Source organism: Galleria mellonella, unplaced genomic scaffold (assembly GCF_026898425.1).
Source record: "Galleria mellonella isolate WM207_F2 unplaced genomic scaffold, CSIRO_AGI_GalMel_v1 utg74, whole genome shotgun sequence".
NCBI classification, from domain to species: Eukaryota; Metazoa; Arthropoda; class Insecta; order Lepidoptera; family Pyralidae; genus Galleria; species Galleria mellonella.
Window position 1 is genome coordinate 2,060,520 of NW_026442147.1, and position 11,236 is coordinate 2,071,755.

Genomic DNA, 11,236 nt, shown 5'->3' on the forward strand with positions numbered 1-11,236 from the left:
TATGTACCTATAAACTTTTATTATGCTTTTCCTTTTTTTCTTCAATTATATAAAAACTATAAGCGCCTATGTTGACATTGAATGTAATAAACAATACTGACGAGTTAATGAGATGTTCTTAATAGAATATCAACAGGCGTTCTTTAAATAAGAATTGTATATTACCATTATTTCTGTATATTAGACAAGGATAATTAATAGTAAAATAAATTAAAATAGAAAAAGATCAAAATTACCCATAATTAAAATTGTTGTCCTTCGCTTTTGTAAAAATTAGAAAAACCTTTGTCGATTTGTTGAGTGTAATAATACTGAGCTACTATCGATATAATGTCAGAGGTGTTTAATAAATAAGTTTTGTATTAACGTTCGTAACATTTTTTTAAATGGACAAATATGGAATTTTAACCCCACCTGCGCTACCAGTATACGCTGGCGAGACACCAGGGAGAGATGATAGGCGAGGATGAAAGCAGCCCATCGTGACGAATTTAACACGAATTAACTACAATGGTTTCTAGTTGGAATCCCATGGAGGTTTTTTTTTTTATAAAACTTAGAATGGCAAACAAGCTGACGGCCCACCTGATGGAAAGTGGTAACCGTCGCCTATAGACATGAGCAGTATCATGGACGTAACAGAGTATACTGTTTCGCCCATGATATCCCCCATGCGTTGCCATTTCTGAGGACTCAGGTGTTATTCCGCTGTACCCAGTAAATTCACGCCATATCCCACCCTTCAAACCGAAACACAATCATGCTAACACAACTGCTTCACGGTTGAAACACGAATGGGACAGAGGTATCCAAGCAATCGACTTTTGTACAAAGTCTCCCTCTGGAGGTTAGTTTAGCTAATAATATAAAGAATACAAAGTTTAAAAAAATGTTTATTTTGTATTAATTCGTTATTCTTATGTGAAAACCAATAAAAACGTAGTCGTAAAAATAGATAAGATCAGAATTTAATTACATACTTTGAAATTGATTGGTATGTATAATCAGTTATATTGTAGCGTATTCGAAGTTAAATACAGAATTTAAACAGTATTATTATAACACTAATACAGATAGGAATAGGTAAAGTCTATACTTACCTATTATTTTTCTATAAGTTGAGAGTTTATTATGCAACATGATATGGTAAACAAGTTAGCGCCGCGATGCCCATCTGATGAAAAGTGGTAGATAATCGTTATGTAGACATGAACGGTAGATGTAGCATCATGGACAAATCCATGAGTGTCAGAGAATACACTACAGTTGGTGTGGTCATCATTATTGAGATTACGCTTTTGTGTCGTGTTATTTTTGTTGGAATATATAGTTTATTTCAATAAAGTTCCAAAAACATTAATATATCGTTTCTAGCTGGTAACATGTTTTAATAAGACACCCAGTCTTATTTTTGGAAGGTGGCAATACCTATATTATTTTTATTTATTAGTATGTGCTGTCTTTTGTCTGTGTGCCTTTTTTTAGATAAAGATTCATGTAAAAGAAGTGTTAAGTAAAAATAACGATACCAAAATATTGTCCGCTGTTTTTATATTAACATCACATAAAGCTTCAATAGAAATTTACATTAAATTTGATGTCATATTTCATCCATCGAACCGAAGTACCACCATGTAAGCACACTTGCTTAATAGCAGAAACATCATAGAAAAGTGTTGTAATTTACTTATTTATTATTTTACCCACAGGTCTATTGGAGGGGGGACACAGATGATATTAGTTCTCGGAGGTTTCAATTTCAACGACAACAAAACTTTGTATGACATTTTTTATTATCAATCTTCCAATTAAACAATGAGACAACGCTTCGTTGTTTTAGCGAATAACAGTTTCGTTCTAAATGACATATCTTTTTTACCAATCACATAAGGTTGTAGGTTTGAATTAAGGATAATATTTGTAAGTTAGATTTATTTATTTGATAATTTTTGCAACAATTGACAGCTGTCTTTAGATACGAACTCATAACCTTTGCGGTCAATAACTCAGTGAATACCACTGGGCTACGACCGATCGAACTGGGCGACGAAGATCTGTCTATAAAAATAGAAAAATTATTGTAGTTTATATTTTATTAAAAAAAAAGTTTACAATCTGATAAAATAATGATTGTAGTTTATATTTTATTAAAAAAAAGTTTATAATCTGTTTCCAAAAATAGCTTTAGGTTCTTTTTTCTAATTTTATAAGATGCCCGGAAACTGGAATCAAAAGTATTTCCATTTTCAGACGGTCGCAAGCTTTTGCTGTCACCTTGTAATTTCGCAACACATTTCCAAGAACACATTTCATTACAAGCATTCCGTATTTTTTACCTGCAAATAGAAATGTTATATATAGATAACCTTTACACATAACTATATATAAGTATAGTTTTCTTATTATAAAGTTATATTTTGAATCTTATTTTCTTATAACGCATAATTAACTTTCATATGTTTAAAATTAGCATGTTGTGTATTATTAAATTTAACAGGTTTTTGGTTGATACATACATACATACATATCTGTCACGCCTGTCTCCCATTAGGGTAGGCAGAAACAATGGAATAATAACAACAATAATACTAACAATTGATTAATATAATGAATATATAAACTGATATAAGAAAAAGAAGATTCACATTTGTTACATTTAAAACTGTTACGAATTAAATAAACAAAAATATCTCATTTTTGTTCTATGTTGGATGATTTTTAATTTCCGTATATGTCTATAATATAGGTGGAGAAAATTACTATCATCTCCACACAATTGTATACATTTAGTTCTTGCATTGTATTGTGATGATAAATTCATTTTAATTAGTTTTTTTAGTGTACATACATTTAGTTTTTATTTTTTCTATCAATGATTTAAAAGTGCCTTTTTCTCCTACATCAATATCAATGAATTAATACTTACCTATGCAATTTCTAAGTCCGTGGCTAAAGGGTATGTAAGCACAAGGATGTCTATCAATACTGTTTTCAGGCAGGAATCGATCTGGATTAAAGCTTTCAGAGTCGGGTCCCCATAGTTTCTTAGATCTATGTATCAAAAATAGTGGTACAATACAGGCGACACCAGGTGGCAACGTACAGGAAGCTACAACAAAAATGATTCAATTTCAAGATATAAATATAAATTGTTAGTAGCTATTTGTTAGTAGTAGTGGATATTGTTAGTAGCCTATCGGTAGCCTTATTACTAACAATATAGGATATATTGTCATGTCGACATTCACGCAATATTCCTGGAAACCATTGTGAGTAACGCCTAGTAAATTCGTAATGATTGGTCTGAATTCAACCTCATTTTACATCTGTTAATGATACTCCGGCAGCGTAAACTGATTATAGACAAAGTTATCACTTTCTTTTCTACAATAAATGTAGATTGTGTGCAGGATATTTGCTATAAATATAGGCACACTCTCACTTAAAAAAATATAACGTGGTTTGTAAAATCTACTCGTATACTGTTCCAGTGTTTTCACTGTACTGCAGTGTTGTCACTGTATTGCAACAAGTTCCTAAGAACTTATAATGATATAAATATTTCTATTTAGTTCTTAATAGTTATATTTATTTGAAAATATAGCACTGTAAAATAAGTAGGAAATTACTAACATAATTTTACTTCACTTTTCGTTTCTCTCGCAATTATGGGTGTCACCGTATAAAGGCGCATTGTCTCCTTTATTACTCTTTCTAAATATTCCATCTTGTATAAATCCTCCTTTGTAGTAGTTCTCTTAGAGTCCCCAAATATTTCATGTAATCTGGAACAATTTAAGTCAATAAGCACGTATAATTTATTACGATATCGTACCTTCCTTCGTGACGTTCCCTATAACGGTTATGTATATATCTTAGGTTAAGTATTGGGGCTAGTTTATGTGGGTGTGAGTTTATTTCACCAGGTTCTACTCATATGTACAAGATGAAATAAAATTTACAATTAGTATATTTAACAAATTAAATATAGTTAGTGTATTTAGTCTAATTATATAACTAAAACTATTTTTCCATATAGTCATTAGTTAATATTCTTGAAAAACAATCAAATTAGAACTGGTTATCTACGAGGACAAAACATTTTGTTTGTTATCCGGATTATCTAAGAAAAAAATTGTAGAGAATATTTATATGTTGTATATGTCAAATAAAACATATCAATATTACCTGATAATCAGTTATCTATGTAATCTTTTTTATTGATATCTTATAAAAAGGTGCCTAAGATTCACGATTACTTCTCATGCTCTGGACTTGAACACAAAAATGATAATGCCGACGAAAACTATGTAAATCCAATTATTTACATAGATTTACACAGTTTACCCAATGGTAAACTGTAAAGTAAGAGTTTACCATAAAAACATTGTTAAAATATTTAATCTATACTAATATAAAAAATATTTCATGTAATCTGAGTAATTTCTTGAGTGGCGACTCCGTACGAGCAAACGTAGTGTAGGACGACCCCCACTGGATGGAGTGATGACTTGAAATGCATTGCAGGGAGTCAGTGGAAGCAGGTTTTTTATGGCAGACTATGGGGAAGGCTTATGTACAGCAGTGGACGAATAATGGCTGAAATGATGACGATGAATATAAAAAAGAAATGTTAAAAAGATTTTTGCAAATTCTATTGGTAATTTCATAGGCTAGCGAGATCAAACAAATAATTTATTATTATATTGGTATAGATTATCTGCACCCAGGAGTAGATACACGTTTTTTAAACATCTTTATGGCTTACTCTTTATAGACTAATTCTTGTTCACGTTGATGCATCCCCAATAATAAAAGCGTGTAGGATATAGTGAGCGCTGTTGTGTCGTTGCCGGCGATTGTAATAGCATCCAAATGTTCCCGAAGTTCCTTATTGTTGAATTTTGTTTCATCTTCCCTTAATAACAATTCCAACAGATCCTTTCGCCCTGAAAAAATATAAACGTTTATATATACATACACAGACGATATAGGTAGAAAGAGAGTAGAAAATACATTACGCCGAACCTAAACAAATATGGAAAAATTGCTTGAAAAAGAACAAGAAGGAACAAGTAAGCATTTTGGTTTACAAATTTGGTTTTACAAATTGATATAAGAAATGAAAAATGCTATTGTACATACCTTCTTTATAAATACCATTTTGATGCATAATCCTTCTTTTTGCTATTACCTAGAGAAAAATAAATATATTCACGACAGCAATCTCAGATGAGGTAATTAAAGACATTTGTTTACTATTATTATACTGGTAAAGATACACTTATTTTATACATATTTCATTTAATATAATCAAACCTGTAGCAGGGGGTGAGTTTATAACAATTTCTTTGGTTAATTAAGTTTATTTGAGGATTTTACCACCACCTGATAGAATTTAAATTTATGGACAAAGTGAAGATGTAAGCCAAGAATTGAACATTCGATATAAATATACCCACTTTTTTTTATCCATTTGACACTTCTAAAAGATTACAGTTTTAAAATATTCATGCAAAACAACATTTTAGGTAACTGAGTTCTGTAGCTGTACAGAAAAATTGTCTAAAGGTAGTTTAAAGTTACATCAAGGTTATTTACCGTGACGCTTTTAAGTACACATGGCGCTTGAAACAGCATCAAAATATAAGGAGTACAATCACGGTGGGTATCTTGTTTATAAAATGGATTTAAAAATGGACTAATTTTATCTATACCTATACCTTTTTATGGATTAGAAAAGCAAACAAGTTCATCAAGCGACAAGGGTCTACCTGACGGAAAGTGGTAGCCGTCACCTATAGACAAAAACAATACTATGGACATTATGGAAACTGTCTTGTTCATAGTACTCCTCATGTGTTACGTTCTTGAAAGCTAAAGTATCATGACTCTATACCTTGTAATGACACTATTATTATGATAACATCTCACTATAATTTTCATTGTTTTTAGATAACGTACCTCCTCAGTAAATTTACGTGTTAGATAAATATTTTCTTCCTGTGTTTTTGAATAGGGTGTCAGTTTAAATATTGCATCTGGTTGCATCCATGGTTTGAATATACGCATATTTATAATAGACATAACGCAGTTGCGCGCATGCAGGTAAGCTGAATCTGCTGTATGTTGTAAATCCATTTTTTCACCCATTGCCGTCTCTGGAATAGAGAAATATCGCATCTTTAAAATGACTTATACGTGTATATATTGCTTATATTAACCTTTATAGTTGTATTACATGTTTCCTATGGTTTTGCCTTTTGGAATATAAAGTATTCTATATGTTAAGTTCTACCCGTGTAATAAACTTCAATCAAGTCCATTCAGTCATTTAAGTGTGATCGAGTAATAAACATTCAAATCCCAACATCTCCATGTCCTTTCACATTAAGTAGATTTGACGTGGTTACATCCTCATAAGAAATATGTGTAGTTTCGGTGTAGAATGGGCCGTACATTTCCGTAGGCGTTGTAGGAAGCAACTAAGGGAATTTAATGGTCGAGGGATGAACAGCAGCGTCCCTCTTAAAACATCACCAAAGCCTAACTGCGATCGCCAACCCGTCTGCCAAGTGTGGCAACAACTGGCACAATCTCCCTTGTGGGTTATGTTCAGCAGTGAACAGTTACTGACTGATATAATGGACATGATTTTGCCGTCGTGATAATTTAATCACGATGTTATGAACTTGCAAGTCATTTTATAACAGCATCATTGTGAAAAATTAGAAACTTTTCCATATACTTAATTGCATATCCTCCGCTTTCTATTTGCCGATATTTTAGGTAAATCATAATATAAAAATAAAGATTTGAAGTGTTTTTTTTACTTTAATTATAATTATTTCTACGTGTATTGTTTACTATTGTTAATATATTTTTAATGATTTTTCATAACTACTCACCAAATGAAATGTCCAACGTGCAAGATGTGATGTGTTTGAAGACATCGAATTCTGGTTTACCCAAGTTCTCATCTAATTGCTTCACAAGGGTCACTGCTTCGTTATGGAATACTTCTATGTAGTCCTCTATAACTCGATTGGCGAATATTGGTACGAGGGCTCGCCTCTGTCTTTTCCATAAATTCACTGGAATCATTAATATTTTAAAATTATATTTGTAACGTTCAGAGTACAATTGAATTAAAATTTAATTTTGCAAGCATGGCGTTACGATACATTATACTGTTACAACGTAATAATAATAAATAGACGTTTTTTAATTTCGACGTACCCGGAATTTTTAATATATCTCCATATATATAATTACAGTTGCTTTGTTCCCCTATTATGTTGTAAGAATATAAGATTGTATTCTTTAAAAAAACTGACGATTTTGATCAATATGTATTATCCTTTCAGAAAAGAACTTTCCAAATTGGTTTATAAATGATGGAATTTTAAGGTAACAAACAACTTTTTGAAGTCGATTGAAAAGTATATATATATATATATATATATATATATATATATATATATATATATATATATATATATATATATATATATATATATATATATACGTATATCTGTATGAGATTCTGTATAAAGTATAAAAGATATAGACAACTCCTCAAATAATTTTGTTTGATTGATAACTATATGTCAGTGACATTATTGGGTAATTAGTTTCTAGGAGTGATGGCCAGCATGGGTGTTACATGACATGGCATTTTGTAATGTCCATGATACGATTCATGTCTATATGCGAAGGTTCCTACTATTTATCAGGTTATATGAAAAAAGAATGCAAGGAAGCTAACAACTATATAAATACTCTGTAATGCTATTAATATTGTTACCTAAGATTGTTACTAAGTAAATATACTTACAAGGAGCTACAAAAAGGCCATTCCCCAACCATGTCCGAAGAAACCTATATGAAGAATCTTTCTCGAGTGAGGTTTCCAATAACTTCTGCACGTCTTCTGGATTAGATATTACTGAAAATAAATGTTTAAAAACATTAACGTGATGAATGAGAATGGTAAGTTCGCTCCTCGCCACCGTTGGATTTAAAATGTTCTTGGCGAATGTAGACATGGCTAGTTACGTTGTTCACAATGGTAACAGTCAACAATTTGCCTCTGATGATGGTGTGCAACGTGGATTATATTTTTGGCATTAAATATGCGTCAATTATAATATTCAACTACTGGAGGGAAGGAATTGTTGTGAATTAGTAATAGGGTTTAATTGCTCAATAGACCTCGTCGGGTTAACCTCCATGCAGTCTGAAAATCATCGTGGTTAATTTCGAGTTAATTGGTCACGATGGGCCAACTAATCTGACTGCATCCTCACCTATCATCCGTCACTGGTGCCCCTTTGGTGTATACTGATAGTGCGGGCAGGGTTTACTATTCCATTATCATCATAAAAAAATATCTTACTTCTATTATAAATTCGGAAGTTTGTGAGAATATATAGATGGATATTCGTTAATCTTTTACGGAAGAATATTATATAGTATATAATAGTAATGAATTTGAACAAAATTTGGTACACTATTAATACTAATGTAGGACGTTTTATATACTCATTCATTATGGGTTAAACCACGGGATATAGTTAGTATAAACGTATATTATTTGCGTTATAGCCAAGTTGCGCATTGAATCATTACATTGTTGAAAATTGTGAGTTGATAAATAGTGCCAAGTCCGTAATTTTAATTTTTTTTATCATTAATTAATTTATTCTTTATTGATCAGTATATAAAAAAAACATGTTATCTTCAATTTTATATTTTATTATAAATTAAGTATATTTCCCGAATAATTATTAGCATATTGCTTATAACATATGTCATATCTTTATTAACCAAGATAAAAAGTAGATTATGATATTTGGGACCGTTCTTTATCTCAAACTTCACTTGTAAATCAAATTTCACAACAGCTGGTTGAGGTTAAGATGCTAAGAATAACAAATAAACAAACAAACTGCCTTTTATAATATTAATAAGGGTGAAGATGCGTCGTGAGTTGTCATTCTAACATATTTATGATAATTATCATTGTTGTTCTTAGTCTTATTTCGCTAATAAATCACTATGTACAATATAATTGATTATAGGTAATAAAAATACTAACCAACATAAAGGGATGGGCCAATCCAAATTTTACTTATACCGCCAGTTCCTTCTATTAACTCTCCCAGTCTTTGAATATTCTTGTATATTTCTGAAATAAAAACTAAGTGTTAATTTACCTATTCAGTGTATATATTATACATGTATAATGCAAAAATAATGAGTTTTTATCCGCGATATCATACGGTGACTATATTTAAATAACTCCTGTAGTACATATGTATATTTTCGTAGCGTATCAAGATTAAACATACAACAGATTTCAAGTTAGATCTGAAGGAACACAACTGTGGAAATCGTGTCTAATTTGATGGAATAGCTTCTCCGTGATGCTGGAACTAACATACAAACAGACAAAATTTCGATAAGTTATTGTTTCGGGTTCTGTTGCTTTTATCAAGACTCCTCGTCTAGTTACAATTTTATTATATAATTAAGATATAGTATTAAATGTTTCATTCAAATAAGAAATATATTAAACATTTTAGAAAAAAAATCTTTTTATGAAAGTAAATATTATTTCATTTTACTATTTCAGCATTTTTTATAATTTTAATCGATTGAGAATGTAGTTTTACTTAAGATAAATGAACAAAAAAGTTAAATGTTTGCTGGAAGAGAAAGAACTCTTACAGTTAAGCTTACCTGTTGTACATCTTCATTTAATATAGATTATTACAATGTAGTTTTTGTGTACAACAAAGTATAAACAAATAAATAAAAAAACTATTAATTGCTTCTTTCAAACAATAGTAGATTTCGTAAATATGTGCAAATACAAACTGTAAACTGCAAAAATTATACGATCATAAAAAATATTTGTTCGAGTACAAAAGATATTATAACTTTATCTCATTTGCAGATTAAAATTAATTTTCATTTAAAGAAAACACACAACATAAATTATTTTATATACAGCATCCTCGATTTGTAAACCCAACTCGTACTCTTTATATTTTATTTTTTAAAATTTAATTTTGTTATAACCATTAAGGGAATATATTATTATCAATAATTCCCTTAATTATTAATAATATATTCCCTGGCGAGCATTACAGCCATTACAAAGTTATATTTTAAGAAATAAAACCAGTAAAATATGAGTTGGTTTAATTTTTTTTAAGTGTGATTACAAAATAATTTATTTATTTATTTATTACATCCACTGGGTGAGCCTTACAGTCTTCCAATACGCTCACCCAGGAAAGCATGTGTACAATAACAATAATAAAGTTTATAATCAAATTTAAAAGAAACGTGTTTATTTATTTTTAGATGAATAAATATATATTTTTTATAGACATGGGGTTTAGCTAAGATGTAAATATTGTAAATAAATAATGTTTATAAATATTATTAAAATATGAAACTCATATCATATAAATATTATTGTAAAAAATTTAAAACGGACCAGATTTGAACCCGTATTTTCTATGCCATGCTGTAGCTAGTGTTTTTACCAGTCAAGATACTGCTTCGCTAGATCCTTATTGAAATATGATTTTAATATTTTAATAATATTTCTACAGTACCCAAAAAAAAAAAAAACTCAGCATATAAAGAAGTCTTTACTTACTTTCCGGTCCTCCAATAACCCAGTGTATGTGTCCAAGAATCGGCAAATATCCAACACCAGGTAAACTATCAGATAGTTCATATAAATGTTTTCGAAAATATCGGAATTTTATATAATACAGAACAACACAGACAGTTATTAATATGAATACAATCATGGCTGAATATTTTTAAATTAGGTTGTATTTATTTGAAAGTTTTCAATTAAATTCTAATAAAAAAAAAAGTGTTTACTGTGATATAAATTTAAGAACGAATAGTACATATATAGACACTACGCGCCTATACGCAAGTATTATTACGAATGATACTATAGTGGTACGACAAACATCCTACATGAAACATATTTGATCTGTCGCTTATTCCAATAATGGAATTGTATTTGAATACAGTTGATGATCAAACTTCGTGATACTCGATGCATAGGTTGTTAATAGTTTGTTGTCACAAGAATTTTTGTTTCGAATTTTTTTATAGTTTTCAAATCTGCATTTTTTAACAACTAATTTTCAACTAATCGTCATGAAAGGGGTATGGGTAGTTTTATATGGACAAATTGCAT

The 11,236-nt window shown here is 30.1% G+C and overlaps 1 protein-coding gene across 3 annotated transcripts; it reads right to left on the reverse strand.

The window, feature by feature from the left end:
* Positions 1 to 2,090: 2,090 nt before the first annotated feature.
* On the reverse strand, positions 2,091 to 11,188 carry LOC113516304 (cytochrome P450 4C1-like). 3 transcript variants are annotated; one of them, XM_026900717.3, is made up of 10 exons: positions 10,676 to 11,180; positions 9,101 to 9,190; positions 7,838 to 7,948; positions 6,909 to 7,094; positions 5,965 to 6,161; positions 5,146 to 5,194; positions 4,769 to 4,949; positions 3,634 to 3,785; positions 2,927 to 3,109; positions 2,091 to 2,336 (listed from the first exon to the last, which is right to left on the reverse strand). In XM_026900717.3, the coding sequence occupies exons 1-10, from the start codon at positions 10,830 to 10,832 to the stop codon at positions 2,185 to 2,187; spliced, it is 1,458 nt and encodes a 485-aa protein (XP_026756518.2). In that variant the 5' UTR covers positions 10,833 to 11,180; the 3' UTR covers positions 2,091 to 2,184. The 3 variants fall into 3 exon arrangements, with proteins under 3 accessions (XP_026756518.2, XP_026756515.2, XP_026756517.2); XM_026900714.2 differs by having other exon boundaries at positions 2,198 to 2,336; positions 2,927 to 3,051; positions 10,676 to 11,185; XM_026900716.2 differs by lacking the exon at positions 2,091 to 2,336 and having other exon boundaries at positions 2,923 to 3,051; positions 10,676 to 11,188.
* Between the last annotated feature and the right edge of the window lie 48 nt (positions 11,189 to 11,236).

What these genes read in the sequence shown, in the direction of transcription:
- LOC113516304 (XM_026900717.3), bottom strand. Translation starts at nt 10,832, where the DNA reads ATGATTGTATTCATATTAATAACTGTCTGTGTTGTTCTGTATTATATA. An exon ending in TGGCCCATCCCTTTATGTTG is followed by an intron (nt 7,949 to 9,100) that starts GTTAGTATTTTT and finishes ATTTATTTTCAG; the next exon opens with TAATATCTAATCCAGAAGAC. An exon ending in CACGTAAATTTACTGAGGAG is followed by an intron (nt 5,195 to 5,964) that starts GTACGTTATCTA and finishes ATTTTTCTCTAG; the next exon opens with GTAATAGCAAAAAGAAGGAT.